Raw genomic sequence first — 16,395 nt, 5'->3', positions numbered from 1 at the left:
AGTCCCTGGAGGCCTCAGTCACCTCCAGAGCTGAGCGCCACATAGATGAGGAGGGACCGGGGCGTTACCTGCTGCTGATGATTCAAAGAGATGGTGCAGGCTGGAGTCACCTGGAGGGACGAACTGTGATACTAGACATCTTGATTCTCATGATGGAGGCTCTGCCTCTCAGCTCCATTGGCTCACGCAGGGTATAGGTAAACTTGGAACGGGGTGGTCCCTCAACCCCTTGATTTATTTAATTCTTTTCTGGTTTTTCTTGGCTCTACTCCAGGGGAATACGGAGAGAACCGTCTGGCAGTACCACTTTCGGACGTGGCCGGACCACGGAGTGCCCAGCGACCCCGGGGGCGTGCTGGACTTCTTGGAGGAGGTCCACCACAAGCAGGAGAGCATCACGGACGCAGGGCCAGTCGTGGTGCACTGCAGGTGACAGCCCCTGCCGCCTCTCTAGGCCACAGCCTGTCCCCGTCTCCCAGCACCCACGGCTTGCTTTACCTACCCACCCCCAGCTCTTTAACTGTAGGGGAAATTTAGTATCTATTTGAGGTATGAACAAACTATATTAAGGGACAGTTTGACCCCAAAGTATATTTCTCATAGACCCTATAGGACTGCCAGGTGTCCGGTGGTGGGGGTGGGGTGGACACAGACCTTATTCTCAAAGATCCCTTAGTCTAGTCATTTTGCTTGGTTTTCTTTTTTAATATAGTAATTTAGGATTCATCTGTTTGACTGTGATTCTGTTCTCTTCTACTGTGTAAATAAGATCTATTTTTTTCTCCTGCCACTGCACTTGTTTGCTTCCCAAGATTCTGCCTGCTTCCCACCAAGGCCTTTGATGGAAGCCGTGGGCTCTACACCAGAGCATGTGGACTGTTGATGCTCAAGTTTGGGCTTCATGGTCACGCTGGGGAAAGTTTGGTTCCCTAAATCTCATTCATTTGTTGGGCGAGTGGATATATGTGAAACTTTTTATTTGTCCCATGTTTTAAAAAGCTACCATTTATTGAGCACTTGCTTTGTACCTGCCTCTGAGCAAAGTGTTTTTTGTACGTTATTCACATTTGATCCTCACAATACCTCCCTATGAGGTATGTGCTGCTGTCCCCATTTCACAGATGAGGAAACTGAGGGTCAGAGAGGTTAAGGGACTCGCATCAGGCACATTGTAGTGGGGAAGCTGGGCTCCGAGAGCAGGCTGGGCTGACTCCAAAGCCCTGTGCCCTTTGCCAACATATTTTCATACATAAATAGACGATCTTATAAATAACTCCCAACAGCAGATGTTGTTTCTGTTAATATTAATAGTGTGGTTTTCAGTAGGAAACCCCCATGAATGACTCTGTTGTCCCCGTCTTTTTTGTCCTTCTGCCTACAGTGCTGGAATTGGCCGGACAGGGACATTCATTGTGATTGATATCCTTATTGACATCATCAGAGAGAAAGGTAGGTCATTGGAAGGGCAAGAAGCTGCAGTTCCTGTTTTGAGTTTCTGGAAGGAAAGAGCTACTGACATAGCTGAGGGAAGAGAAGAATTTTTCATAAAAATCTAGGCTGAAGACTTTTAATATGTCTGCCTGAGAACAGAGGTGATGCAATTTGAGCTTTTGATACAAAATGAGGTCTAGGAGGTGTGGACCCCATGGCTCTGGCCTTTTGTGTCACATGTAGTGACAATCTCTACCTAGCCTCCTAGCCTCGTTTGCGGTATGGGGTGCTGTTAGAACGTGGGGATCCCGACCTCCCACACTTCATCATGTGATCTGGGATCATTGGTGTTGGTCGGAAGTTCGGTGCTGTAGCCGTTGGAACATGTTCAGCTGAAACAGCAAAGACTAAATCAGCTTTATCTCCAGGTCTCCCAAAAGTTGTGCTTTGCGCCAGGCATAGTAGCACACACCTGTATTCCCATCTACTTGGGAGGCTGAAGCGGGAGGATCCCTTGAGCCCAGGAGTTCAGGTCCAGCCAGGGCACCGTAGAGAGACCCTGCTTCTAAAACGAAACAAAGTAGTTTTGCATTAAATAACTTCCTCTTGGCTGTGGTGTTTGCTTTGTAGGTGTTGACTGCGACATTGACGTTCCCAAAACCATCCAGATGGTGCGGTCTCAGAGGTCAGGGATGGTCCAGACAGAAGCACAGTACCGATTTATCTACATGGCCGTCCAGCATTACATTGAAACACTACAGCGCAGGATTGAAGAAGAGCAGGTATCAGCCTGGAGGGGCTGGCACTCGGATTTTCCTTTTCTTTCTAGGCCTCTTGGATATGGTTTCCTTTTGAGCAGGAGGACGGGCTCAGATACACAACCGTTTTTATTTGGGAAGGGGAAACAAGTTCCCAACTAAAAGAGCCCCTCTGGAAACTGGTAATTATTCCGTCCTTCATAGCTATGAATTTTCAGTCCAGAGGAGCTTAGGGTGGGGCACCATGCCATTGTCCTGGCCAGCCAGGTGGAGGAACTGCCGCGCAGAAAGGTTATGACGTTCCCAGGCTCCCATGGCAAGCTTAGAACTCAAGGCCTTGAGGTTTCTAGCCTGTTCCAGCTTTCATCCAGGCCATGTTTATCCTGCTTCCATCTCTTAAAACGAATGCCTCGCTCTTAATAGCACACGGCAGTTTGAACCGCTAATTTGGTCGAGTTGGAAACAGTGAAATTTCAGTTTTAATAAGCTGTGCATAATGAAGAAGAATGTGGAATTGGAGCCTTTCCATTTGAAGCTATTCATAACAGACACAAAGCTGGGTTAATTAGGAATATGCTGAGACGAGGGAAATGAGGAGAACTGCTCTTTTGAGGGCTGTGCGCATCTCCCCCACCCCGCAACCCCACTGCTGTGCTGAAGGCGGGGGGTCGTGTCTAAACATCAGTGACATTTGCCTGCCTTACCCTGTTCATTGCCTTCCAGAGAACTCAGCTTTTCAAAGTGGGAACTAAGCTCTTTTCAAAATGGGACCTGCCACCTATTTGAAAGATTTTTTAGCCTAGCAGAATAGCAGCACATTATGAAAGTTTGGTTAGCCGAAGTAAGGCACCTGCTACTGAGTTCAGGAGGATCTCAGCTCACACAATGCTTTTGTTTCATTGTACAAAAACATCTTCGGAGACAGAATGTGTATAGAAATGCAAGGTCAAGTAATGAATAAGATACCAGTTTTGAATATTAGTGCTTGAAATCTGAATTTGTATTATTTTAGGTGCTATGAAGTATTTAGATGGTTACTATAGGTTATTTTATGTGTGTATCTGCCATTATACTCAGTTTGGTCCAGGAATAGTGCAGCAAACAGTTGCCCGAAGGGAAGGACGCCTAATAAATACAAAGTGAACATAGCACAGTTGCGATAAGTTAGAAAATGTTCCGGGATATCTTGAAGCACATGATGTAGCCCTGCTTGGAAAAGCTAGGGGAGAAAAGCCCTCTTTATTTCATTTAGAAATTTTGGTTTTATCCTTATTTTAGAGAATTTAAGGACCCTCCTTCTGTAGCTTTTATAGCACTTTACGTCTTCTCATTGCTGTAGGGCCTCTCTGACCTTAACTCTGAGGTTGTAGGTTGGATTTAGGAACTACTTAAAAAAAAATCTTTATTGCTGCCTTTTTGGGGTGGGGGAGGCAGGGGACGAAAGCAAAATATGCTCCTTAATAATTTAAGTGTTGCAGATATAGAAAACTGAAGGTCCTGGTAATCCAACCCCAAGAATGTTTGCATTCATTCATTCCTTCATTCATTCAGCCAGGACTTCTGGTGCTGATAGGTCAGTGCTGTGCTAGGAAGCATATTAGCTACTGTTTTAAAAATGTGTAGGCTTAGATTATTTATTTTTACAAATGATATCCTGTAACGTGTAGTTTTCTGCATTGTATGGTTTGAATCACTCTGGGAACTGGCTACCTGATGGCTCGTGGTAAAGTAAGAAGTACTTTCATTTAGTAGAAGGTTTAAGTTACAGACTTAAAAATATTAAGCATCAATCTCTACATAAAAACAAAAAAACCTGAAACCCACCTGATTTTTAAGTTAGGCCAAAGAACAAAACTCATTCAGGATAATTGATCATTTTGTAATACAGTCATGTCCAAAATTATGAAGCATTGAGGACCTTTGGGAGTAAAAGAATTTGCTACAGAGAGATCAGCACACACACAAAAAAATAAATGACGGGTGAAGAGCCGTGGGAAAGGAAGAAGAGAAACACAGAATCAGATGTGGGAATCCAGAGGAAAGTGCAAACAAAGCAAGATTAAGAAAATTCTCAAGTGTTTATAAGCAGTTCTCACAGTCTGCGGCTACTTGGAGGTAGACCTTTCTGTGAATTTCCATTTACAGTATTAAAAAAAATTTTGTATTTGCAGAAGCAGTGCATGGAATTTCCTTTACCCAGCTTTCCTGACTGTTAACATTTTAACACATTTAACTTATTCATTCATTCTCTTGGTTTAAAAAAATTATATATATATATATATATATATATATATATATATATATATATGTAAATTTTTTTTTTTTGAGATGGAGTCTCACTCTGTTGCCGGGGCTAGAGTACAGTGACATCCTTATAGCTCACTGCAACCTCAAACTCCTGGGCTCAAGTGATCCTCTTGCCTCAGCCTCCCTAGTAGCTGGGATTATAGGTGCATGCCACCATGGCTGCCTAATTTTTTCTATTTTTAGTAGAGACGGGGTCTCGTTCTTGCTCAAGCTGGTCTCGAACTCCTGAGCTTAAGCGATCCTCCTGCTTCAGCCTCCCAGAGTGCTAGGGTTACAGGCATGAGCCCCTGTGCCCAGCCATATCTCTGTAAATTTTTAAAATGAAATGTTTGTTAGTTGCAAACATTTATGCCCCTCTGCCTCCAAATGTTTGGAAAATGTGTACTTTCTAAAAATAAGGACATTCTCTTATATAACCAGTAGTACAATGATCAAAATCAGGAAATTAACACTGATATAATACTACTGTCTAACCTTCAGACTGTATTCCGATTTTGCCAGTTTGTCCTACCAATATCCTTTATGTGGTCCAGGGTCACACAGTTCGTTTAGTTGTCATGTATCTTTAGTCTCTAATCTGGGACAGTTTCTCAGTCATTCTTCTCACTCATGACCTAGACCTTTTTGAAGGGTTCAGGCCAATTATTCGGTAGAATGCCTCTCAGTTTGGACTTGTCTGATGTTTTCTCTTGATTAGATTCAGGTCATGTATTTTTGACAGGACTGTCACAAGAAGTAATGTTGTGTTCTTAGTACATCATAGCAGGAGCACAATGATAATTTGATTCATTACTGGTGGTGGGAACTTTGATCACTTGAATAAGGTGATGTCTGTCAGGTTTCTCTACTGTAAGTTACTACTTTTCCCCTTGTAAGTTATAATAATATCTTGTAGGTAGATACTACAGACTGTGTTACTAACCTGTTTCCCGTAATACCTTTTCTGTTTTCATCACTGCCTTTCCCTTCCAGCTTTATTAAATATATTTGACAAGTAAAAGTTGTATATATCCAGAGTGTTCAACATGATATTTTGATACACATACATATCTGAAATGATTCCACAATGAAGTTAATTAACACATCCATCATCTCACGTAGTTACTTTTGTGTGTGTGTGTGGTGAGAATACTTAAGATCTGTAAAGCTCCTTGACTTATGATGGGGCTACGTCCTGATGGGCCCTGGGTGTGAGCCACCGCACCCAGCCAGGACATTATCAAAAATAGCATGTCACAGGCCATCCTTGTACAGCTCTTTGGCTTATGTGCAAGGATTTCTCAAGGAGTAGGTGTTCAGGGTTACCTTTTTATTTTTTACTAGGTACTAACTAGTTAATGCTACTGCCACTAATTGTGCACTAAAGGGATGGTGCCAATCTACCCTCTCACCAGCAGAGCATGAAAGTTCCCATGTGTCCATCAGTATTTGATAAGGCCACCCTTTCTGCTGCTTGCCCGTCCTGAGTAATGCTAGAATGAGGCCAGCTGGCTGTTTCCAGGCGCATGAGGAGTAGGAGAGGGTGATTAGCCATCTAACTAGAAGTCTTCCCAAATACAGTTCACTCCACATCTGAGCTGAGGTTACATTCCTGCTAATTTTCTTTGCCTCTGCGCACCACCCTCAGCCCCCCTGCAGGATATCGGTAGATCCAACAACGAAGTTTGGAAAGGTGCTGGGGTCTTTTACAGGGATTAGGGGAGATATGACAAAGTGTGTTATTGCTTCTGATAAGAGCACTATTGCCTTTCGTTCCTGTGTGCCATTTCTACTTAGACTGAATTTATTTCTGGACTTCTTTTCCCAGCTGTTTACCTGAAAATCATTACATGTGTTGCACACAAAACTATGAAATGATTCCATGCTAACGTGGCAAGGATGGTGTGAATTTTCTCTTAGCTCAGAAATAGGTGCATTTGATTCAATGCAGTAAGTCGATAGCGCATGACTTTCTGTGCTTTTGAATTATATGGTTCAAAAGCACTTTTCACCCAGCTGGTGTATTTACACTGAGGAGGTGAATTTCCTAAAAATGTGGTCAACAGATCAGTATCCTCTAGGGTGTAACCTGTTTCTCTCTCTCTCTTTCTGTCTCAGTGAAATACCTTTTTTGTTTCTTTATTCCTTTAAAAAAATCATAGTCCCTCATATGTACGCTCTTCCAACTTTCAGAAAAGCAAGAGGAAAGGGCACGAGTACACAAATATTAAGTATTCTCTAGCGGACCAGACCAGTGGCGATCAGAGTCCCCTCCCGCCTTGTACCCCAACGCCACCCTGTGCAGAGTAAGTAGTGATGAAGAAAATTCTTTTTACCTGAACATAGTGCTATAAAAAAGGCTTTAAAAACAAAAAACAAGTCTTTGTAGCATGTGCCTTTCACTGGTGCAAATGACTGTCGCCCAGCGATTCGTGTCTCAGTGATTGGCAGTTTCTATGGATTGTGTTGATGGTGTCTGAAGTAAAATGTAATTGTCCTAAACTGAAGGCTGATTGCTGTGCTAGCTATAGGATTATGTGTGTATCAAGCAGTGGTTCTCCAAGAAGAATCTAATGTTTCTATTGATGGGATGGGAATTACTGCAAGAGAAGGTCATATCTCTTATGATGTGTTAAGACTCTTTGCTAAAAAAAGTAAATAAATTGGCCATTAGTGTGTCAAAACAACTATGATCTGCTGATTTTCCACCAGTCAACAGAAATCGCTTTTGGTGTTTAAACCAGGGGTCAGCAAACTACGGGCCAAATCTGGGCCATGGCCTGATTTTTGTTTTTGTTTTTTGGTATAAGGTCTTGCTTTGTTGCCTGGGCTAGAGTGCAGTGATGTCATCAGAGCTCACTGCCCGCTCAAACTCCTGGGCTCAAGTGATCCTCCTGCCTCAGCCTCCCAAGTAGCTGGGATTACAGGCATATGCCACCGTGCCCAGCTAATTTTTAAAATTTTTTTATAGAGATGGGGTCTCACTATGTTATTCAGGCTGGCATGTCCTGTTATTGTATATAGTCCATGAATGGTTCTTAAAGGGTTGTGAAACAAAAACAAAACCCAACAACAAAACAAAACCCAAAGAATAACATATGACAGAGACCATGTATGGCATGCAGAGCCTAAAATACTTTCTGGTCTTTCCCGGAGAAACTTTGCTGACTCCTTGTTTATGCTAAAACATGATAGGAGAACATTTCTTAAACTGGTGATATGAATAGCAATTGTAAGTTTTTATTTTCCTATATATTCTAAAGTCACTCTCTAGTATAACATTTACTTTTTATTTTCCCTTAAGAATCTTATCTCTGTTTGCTTCTGATGTAGGTTTTTAAACCCCTGCTGACTTTAATATTCTATGTAAATGTTTTAGGTAGCATACATGAGGCTTGTATTATTTGCTTTCTATTTAACACTGAAAAGAAATTATATAGCAGAAGTATTCTCTCCTCCGAGTTGCCTCTTCTTTCTACCTGCTTTTTTCTTTCCCGGTGGACTGACTGGGGAAGTTGGTATTTTAAATTGCTCTCTGCAATAATTTGCAGTGGAATCAGAATGTCAGGGCTCTGAGTCCTTGCCAGAAAGCTTTCACTTCATGTTGGCAGACAGAGTCAGCTGTCATGATTCGCTTAGTACCAATGGCATACCTGTGGCTAATGGGCTCTTGGCCTCTCATTCCTGATGTCCACCCTGTAGGGTACAGACGCAGGACACCCTCTTACCGGAGCCCCTCTCCAGCTGGCACCCACAGCTGCTGGGCTCCTGCCCTCCTAGATGGCTCTCATCACCCCTTCCTGCTCAGCAGAAAGGAGTCTGGGTGCTTTGATGCTGCGGCTCTTTCCTGGGGCCCTAAACCAGCCGTTCCCCTTCATGCAACCTGAGCCGGGGCTGAGTGGATCTCTAATCACTGCCTGACTGCTTGCGGCTTTTGCCCATTCATATTCCTCTGCTGGAAGCTAATATCATTTCTTTCTGTAATGTGTGTGTCCCACCTTCCTTCATGGTGTAACTCATATGCCTCATCCTACAAGCCTCCTTAGAACAACCCACTTTCCTTCAGACCCAGAGAGCACAGGGACTCAAGGCTCTTAGTTGACTTTGAACTTTTCAATTATATTGCTGTACGTGTATGTCTCCTATCCCTGTTAAGAATGTCCGCTCCTGGGCTCAGGAACTGTGACTGCACCATAGCCGGTTCCCAAAGAATGTAGAGTGTGCTTTATAAATATCGAGTACGTTTAAACAGCACGGTCTACATTTTTATAAACGTCTTGCATTTTCTTTTCTCTGCAGAATGAGAGAAGATAATGCTAGAGTCTATGAAAACGTGGGCCTGATGCAGCAGCAGAAAAGTTTCAGATGAGAAGATCTGCCAAAGCTTCTGCACAGAAATAGGTATTTCAATGCCAGTGCTCTATTGGTTAATTGTTTATATAATTTGCAGCATCTTTAAGCAGGCAAATAATCTGTGAATGTTTCAGCAGAGTGTACCATAATTGAGTTTTACAAACCAGCCTCCTTTTTCTTGCTCTGTGCTTCCTTTTCCAAGGTGGATTTAGTCTATAGTTCATTAAGCATTGAAACCAAACAGAATTAATTCTGCAAGGGGCAATGCTAGTACTTATTCCAGAGAAATGGTTGATATTGGTACAGGTATAACTCTTCCTACAATTTTTGTTAGAGTTGGTTAACCCATGCCATGCTGGGGATGATCTGTAGGGATCTGGAAGCTTCTAGACAAAGCACTGGATGGTTGGGAGTTAGGAAGCCTGAGTTCTGGTTTCACTTGACTTCTGACCGGCTGTGTGACACAGGGTACCAGACCTCCCTGGCCTTTGACGTCCCTTCCAGCTCTGCTGGGAATTTATATCTCTTGTGTGTCTCTTCCCTGTCAATTACCTTTTCAGATTGTGACCCAAGTATGTGATGTATGTTTTAATAAGTTAGAAACTCAAAGTGTCAGTATTTCATGTTGAAATTCCCACTTCAATGGGTAGTATATTTAAAAGCTTTAAATCTGCTTTAGAATTGTTTAATGCTTTGTCAAGCCTTTAGATGTATGCTCCTTAAAGATTCTAACTTATTTTTTCCCTAGATGTGGACTTTCACCCTCTCCCTAAAAAGATCAAGAATGGATGCAAGAAAGTTTATGTGAAGAATGAATTTGAAAGGCTTGCATTGTGATTGGCTACCTTTTAATAAGCAAAATTTGAAACCATGTAAAGACCTGTATTTTTACTCAACAATACCCGATTTCCAATTACTCATTTCCTCAGATAAGAAGAAATCATCTCTACAATGTAGACAATGTTATATATTTTATAGAATTTTGTTTTAAATTGAGGAAGCAGTTAAATCGTGCTCTATGTTTTGCCAATTATGGGGATTCAAATTCTAGGTATGGGCAGTTTTTTTTTCTTTTTATAACCTTAACCAATTTAATTTTTTTCTTTTTGTGGGGGATGATAGGGCACTTGTAAGAAGAAATGATTTGGGAAAATTAAGTAACAACATCCCAGAGAAGTGAGAACAATCTCATTTAGTATAGCTTATCCAGTAACGGAGAATTCATTTTGACGGCTTCTTTTTTTGGCTCAATGAGACTTAAGCCAGGGCCTGAGACTGTCAGACGCTGTCTACCTTTGCATTGTCATTAAAGAATCATGGGGAAAAAAAGTCATAAAATTTTTATGAATTAGTATAGAGAAGTATGTTTTCTTAGCAGATGACCAATTACCATTCAGCTGTTGACTGAGAAGGTTGTGATGGAAAAATGTTTGCCATATTTTCTTTGCATTTGAGTAATTGTCTTGTATTTAGAAAAAAGGCATCTGTGGATGAACAGTGTTTTTGGTTGTCAAATGTTGCTGACAAATCACCCCAAAATTTTAAAATGACCCCACTCCACCCCCAGCTGTTCTTTCTCAGCTGGGCTCAGCTGAGCTGTTCTTCTGCTGGCCTTGCCGGCGGTCACCCATGTGGCCAGCAGGTTGGCAGAAACACTGGGATGGCTGGGCTTCTTTCTCTGCATGCAGCCCTCAGGGTCTCTCCTCCTCTATGTGGTCTCTCTAGCAGGGTATCTAGACCCCCTGTGTGCAGCTCAGAGCTGCCAAGAGCTTGAAAGCAGAAGCAGCCAGGCCTTCTTAAGACTTGAGTCCGGAACTGTTGCAGCGTCCCTTCTACTGCCCTCTAGTGATGAAACGAGTCACGAGCCCAGCCCAGATTCAAGAAGAGGGCGTGGCGTGCGGTGGAGGTGCAGTTCATTGCGGGGCTGCCAGTCTAACAGACTGTCACAGCCAGTGCCATGGAAAACCAACTATATTAGCAAAAGTAGAAACTGCTAGTGACCTTGGGAAGCTGAAGCTGCTTACAATAGCTGGTATAAGCTGCAAGTCAGACTGAGGAATAAAGAAAGGGCCTTCTAGAAGCTTCATGAACCAGTTCTGCCAGCTCTGAGCATATTTTCTGAACCAACACTTGGGAAAACTGATCTTGTAAGGATGGATGTGTGTAGGGGGACAGAGGTTTTGAGAGTGGAACCACCCCATCATTGGGGCACCCCCAGACTATGGGGAATGTGACACTTTTTTGATGCCACTGGTTTCTAGTAGGACCACAGTGAGAAGGAACAGTCCTGACTGGCCTCCAGCTGGATTGAATGAGCTCATTTTTGTTTTAGCCAAGCAGTAAGACTTGCTAATGTTCTACCTTAAGTGCCTTCTCCAAAGACATCCCTCTTTGCCTTGTGTATTGAATCATCGCTCAATGAGTATATTTCAATGAAAATATCCTGGGTTGACTTTTGTAACGATAATAAAATGCTACGGCCACTTTGCCGTGACGTTGCGATCTCCTCAGATTCTTCTGGCTCCTGAAAGGAAGGCCTAGATCCAGCCCTGGCAGTAGCTCCTTTCCGAGGTCTTTGAGTTCCTTGAAACCCTGAGGTCGTTTGGGAGCTCAGTGGCTGTCATGTTCACAGACAGAATGTCCACTGACACCCCCACGCCTGCCCCAAGATCCGCTGGACTTAGAATTGCTTCAGAACACAGTTGTGGCCTGGAGGGTACCTTCTTAGGGGAATGCCATGACTACTGTCTTCCTGGCAAGCCTATCAAGAAACAGATTCCAGTTCAGTATTTGCAGAAAGGATCTTGAATCCTGTTCTTTTTATTGCATTATCACATTGAACCGTTCTCCATTTTGCTTCAATTTTGTGATGATGTCTTGACTTGACTTTGGGGACAAAGTCTTTCACCAGCATACAAGGGTTCGATTGTACAGATATATCTGCTGCTTTAACCTGTAGCTGAAGATCAGTTGTTCTTGCACGTGGGATGGAAGTACCTGATCTTGGCCAGCTTTGTTTGTTCTAGGACATTGATTTCATTTAGATTTCCCTCCATGAGGTCAGCAAGCTGTCATGTTGTTACGTAAACTTAATGCCAAGACAAGATTCATATAATAGTCCCTAGGTTGCTAAGGTTTGTTGTGTGTTTGATAAAAGGTGATTGCAGGTTCGCAGATGAGTTTACTTTACTTGGAATGGAATCAGGCAGAAGGGCTGGGCTGGTGGGGGGAGCTCGAGGTTCAGGTTTTAAAAAATAGTGGACAGGAAAGTTCCAAAGAGGTGGTGTCTGAGGAAGTCAAGGGGCCCAGGGCCAGAGCAGTCAGTAACGGGTGAATCAGGTTACCTGGAGAATAGGTGTGAAGGATACACATATGCAGTCTACTTTTTGTTTGCTGGTAGACGTTAAATATGCACAATGTTCCATAGCTGGCTGAGTGTTTTTAAATTATAAGCATAGGATTTTATATTTGGGGTGCAAGAATTATCTGGCATGCAGTATTGGGGTTAAAACCATAAAAGCCAAATGTCAGAGTCTTAATAGCTTTTTTTTAAAAAAAAAATAAAAAGACACCTCGTGTCCAGTGTGTGGCCCTTCTGAAACTTACGGTCATCTCTGCCATTGAAATGAATGACTTTTCAAATGTGGCTAAGTGGGGATGAGAAAACATGGGTAGGACTTTCTTGGTGTCTGCGTTCTTTACGGGGCCCGGGTGCTTTGGAACAGCCAAGAAAATGGTCAAGATTATTTTTAGGGGATGCTTTTACTGGGGATTTTAAGAACTAATATAATATCTTGGGTTATTTCTAGTTCAGGGGAATGTGGAAAGGTATGCAATTGTGAAGTGTTTTGTTGTAGATTAGTATCCCTAAGGGAAACTTAGACTGTAGACATAAACATAAACCCAGTGCAGTTTTTGTTTTCTGTATGTTGTTGGGGGAGTAAAATTTTATATATAGCAAGCACATGGCCTCCCCGATTGCAAGATGCCTTTCTTAGAATCCGTATTAGCCCTTGATTTTGTTGAAATCTCTTTCCTTCTTCCTCTTGGAAAATAAGTTCCAAAATATACTTTATTGTATCTTCCGTCACTAAAAAGTTTATTCCTTTTTCACTATGGGCAGTTCACACAAGGCAAACAGATTAAACAGTTGGTTTTAGTGTATTGTATAACTTTGCTGTATATCAAACTAATTTTTACCAGTTTTCATCCTAAACCTCAAATCATGTAATTAATAATTTGCCTGTTTATTTATGACCTAATTGTGATTCTTTTATTAATAAAAGCTAATGGAAAAGGATTCTTTATTAAGCAGATGACTAGACCTACAATTAATTTTCCTGCAGTATATGAAGAAGTATTGTACCAGAGTATTAAAAGATATGTAATATTTTATTGATAAATCTATCCTTTAAAAGGAATACGTTTTAGGATGTCATCATTTTGATGTGAATCATGTAAATGTTGATAATATGCTGTTTATTATACATTTAGTGTTTCAAGAGATTCACGTAATTGCCTCTTTGCCCACATATATTATGTAGTCTATTTGCAATTGTTTTTAAAAAATGACATTAAAAGAATAGTTTATGTAGAGAAACATTAGTGGATGTTAATTGTCTCCCCACCTGTATTTATGGGTGTTAGTTCAACTGCTTTGCTAGTTGCAAAGCCGTATTATCAGAAGAAAAGTGTATTTGTAAACTGTATGGGAACTAAAAATTAGGAATAAAACCATTTTCTTATATTATGGCATTTGTCATTTGCTTCATCAGAAAGGTCCAGAAAAAAATGGGATTATAGATCACTCGACCTCTCACACTGGCAAAATGCTGACATTTAGCAGCTCTTATCTAGAAGGTGACTTGGAATATAGAGTAAATGAATCAGTTCCTCAAGAATTCACTGAGTGCCTGTTCTATGAATAGCTTTCGGAGACAAGAAATTCTGTTTGGAAGAACTTGTGAGTAAATGAAGAGTGAAAAGTATGTCTGTGCAAAATATACAGGGAATGCTGGGCATGTTGGTGTGCACCTATAGTCCCAGCATCCCAGCTACTCAGGAGGCCAAGGTGGGAGGATCGCCTGAGCCCAGGAGTTCAAGATCAGCCTGGACAACATAGCAAGACCCCATCCCTCTCTGTCTCTCTGTTTCTTTCTCTCTCTGTCTCTGTCTCTCTCTCACACACAATGTATATGTATATGCAGGAAATAATTAGATAACACACAGAACTGAATGTAAATAGCATTGGGTGGGGATATGAAGTGAAGGATTGGTAAGGGAGGCTTGCAGGAGTGAATTATGTGCTATAGGACATCAGCTCTTCCTTTAGAGTAGGTTTAGGCCACATATAAACAAGGCCACTTTCTTCTGACAATACTGAGCATTGGCATGGGCATAAAGAAATCATTTTGTAAGTAATAAAACAGGTAGTTTTTAGTTTCCTACTGTAATTATATGGGATGATTTGGGTTACTTATTTACACTGTAGAATACTGTGGCCCTGCTCTCAATCTCAACGGAGCTGTTTAATGCGTACAGTAGATTACTGTCCAGCTGGTTTAGTTGGTTAGCCGTTACCTGTCCTTTCAAAAATACAGAGCACCTGCGAAATGGAGGTGGAGGAGGAGCAGTGGCCAGAACAAGCTGACACGGTGGCATCTTCCAGGGGGGGCGAGGCCTCGCCCAAGTCAGAAGGCGGTTCCCAAAGCTGCCCAAGACCAAGACAATAGACAGAAATTAGACAACTAATTCCAAATGGGATTCAGAGTCATGAAGAAGGGCTGAGGCTGTGGATCGCAGGAGGATCTCTGCTGGCGTTTCAAACCATGGTGCTGTTTGGTGTTTACCCTCCGGGTTTAGAAGAGATGCTGTCCACACTGCCAGCCTGGAGACGCCTCCTCGTTCCATGGGATCCTTCCTGACGTCCTGGATTGCGTGTTAAAGGACAGTCATGAGGCCGGGCGCGGTGGCTCACACCTGTAATCCTAGCACTCTGGGAGGCCCAGGCGGGAGGATTACTTGAGAGTTTGAGGTTGCTGTGAGCTAGGCTGACGCCACAGCACTCTAGCCCAGGCAACAGAGTGAGACTCTCTCAAAAAAAAAAAAAAAAAAAAGCTTCTGATATTCTTAGACATCACACCTACCAAAACCGAGTTTGTGAAATCCCAAGCATATGTTAAACCCATCTAACCATGGGAAGAGAAGGAAAAAAATAATTTAAAGGAAGCAAACTCTAAAATTAAAGTCTGTTCAGGAGGTGACAGCTGTCTGGGTCTTGATGGATTTCTAGACTTGTAAAAAGTAGTTTTCTTTTTTCATCTTCATTCATCCATGTTTGTTGCTTTGTACATTACCATTTTTTCTTATTTGAAAATCAATTTCCTTCTTTCTAAAGGGTTGATTCCCCCAAGTGTTGCTTTGTATGGCAGTTTTAGAAAATATCTAACAAAGGTTTGAGTTATGGACAGAAAAAACACTCTCATGCCTCAGCTACACAAATTATCCTCTAGTGGTGCCCTACTATGCATTGAATTATTGTGTTTAATACCTTTTCCACATAGGAAAATGGACTAAACTCTTTGTTTGGGACCATATGATTCCTATCTTTAGATTTAAGAATAAACCATCAGGTTTCTGCTTAGGGTGAGTGAAAATAGGCCTTTTGGTTGAAGACATTAAATACCTTTGAGTTTTAGGCATCAGGTGGACGTGGAACATTCTCTTCCAGGCATGTTGATTTAGTAGGAACATCAGAGTTTTGGGACCCCACAGGCTTGGGTTTCTTTCCTGGTTTTGCCATTTACTAGCTTGGACCAGTCAGTTAAGGCTTTCGATCCTCCCATCCTCTTTAGCAAAATGGAGATACTGGTGCCTGCCTTCTTGTGAAGGGTTGTTGAGAAGTCTAATGATAATGAATGGCCTGGCACATAGTAGGTGCTTAGTAAGTAGCTGTACTCTTCCTATTGGACTTGGGAATGTTCTTGCAGGCCTTTGAGGTAGCCTGTTCCTGGGTTATATGAATTTACCAGTTGATGGCACATAGCAGGGAGAATCAGTGAACACAATTCATGGGTTGCATTAGAGCTTATGCAGCCCTTCTAAGGGGTAATTGTCGAGCAAAAAACCTTTTACTTTCATCACAGTCTGTGAGTGTTGGGAAACCTCAATTAGCCTTCCTCCCTGGTGTGGAATGAAAACTTAATTCAAACACATTCAGGAAGTGCAAACATATTTTTATTTGCTAATGGCTTTTAATCTTGGGGACAGAGATAGATTGATCAGTACCCCTGCCTTGGATAATGTGGGGACTATCTCAGTTTTGGAAGAGGGTGATATGGAAGAGCTGAGTAGGGGAAGACCGAGAGTGAAGACCTGGTTATGAGTCCGTGTGCCTTTGATGAGTAACCTAAGCTCTCAGGGCCTCAGGCTCCTCACTGAAGAACGGGGCTGACAATCATAACATACTGTCTGAGCAGCTGTCCACACACAAGAACGATTGTTTGTTTGTAGGAGCCAACAATGGGAGACCTTCCCCCCCGCAATGTCCCTCTACAGAAAAATGGCT

At 42.2% G+C, this 16,395-nt stretch overlaps 1 protein-coding gene across 4 annotated transcripts in view; it reads left to right on the top strand.

Moving 5' to 3' along the window:
• The window catches only part of PTPN11 (protein tyrosine phosphatase non-receptor type 11), a 65,214-nt gene extending 51,636 nt beyond the window's left edge, over nucleotides 1–13,578 (top strand). For 2 of the 4 annotated variants that reach the window (XM_045534789.1, XM_045534791.1), the window contains exons 11-16: nucleotides 263–429; nucleotides 1,382–1,449; nucleotides 2,062–2,213; nucleotides 6,669–6,781; nucleotides 8,775–8,876; nucleotides 9,577–13,578. In XM_045534789.1, the coding sequence (XP_045390745.1) occupies nucleotides 263–429; nucleotides 1,382–1,449; nucleotides 2,062–2,213; nucleotides 6,669–6,781; nucleotides 8,775–8,844 (570 nt within the window). In that variant the 3' untranslated portion in view covers nucleotides 8,845–8,876; nucleotides 9,577–13,578. The remainder of the gene's footprint in view (nucleotides 1–262; nucleotides 430–1,381; nucleotides 1,450–2,061; nucleotides 2,214–6,668; nucleotides 6,782–8,774; nucleotides 8,877–9,576) is intronic. The other 2 variants (XM_045534792.1, XM_045534793.1) reach the window with 1 other exon arrangement.
• Nucleotides 13,579–16,395: the final 2,817 nt, after the last annotated feature.

This window comes from Lemur catta, chromosome 21, assembly GCF_020740605.2.
Source record: "Lemur catta isolate mLemCat1 chromosome 21, mLemCat1.pri, whole genome shotgun sequence".
NCBI lineage: Eukaryota > Metazoa > Chordata > Mammalia > Primates > Lemuridae > Lemur > Lemur catta.
This window is presented reverse-complemented; position numbering and strand designations above follow the sequence as displayed.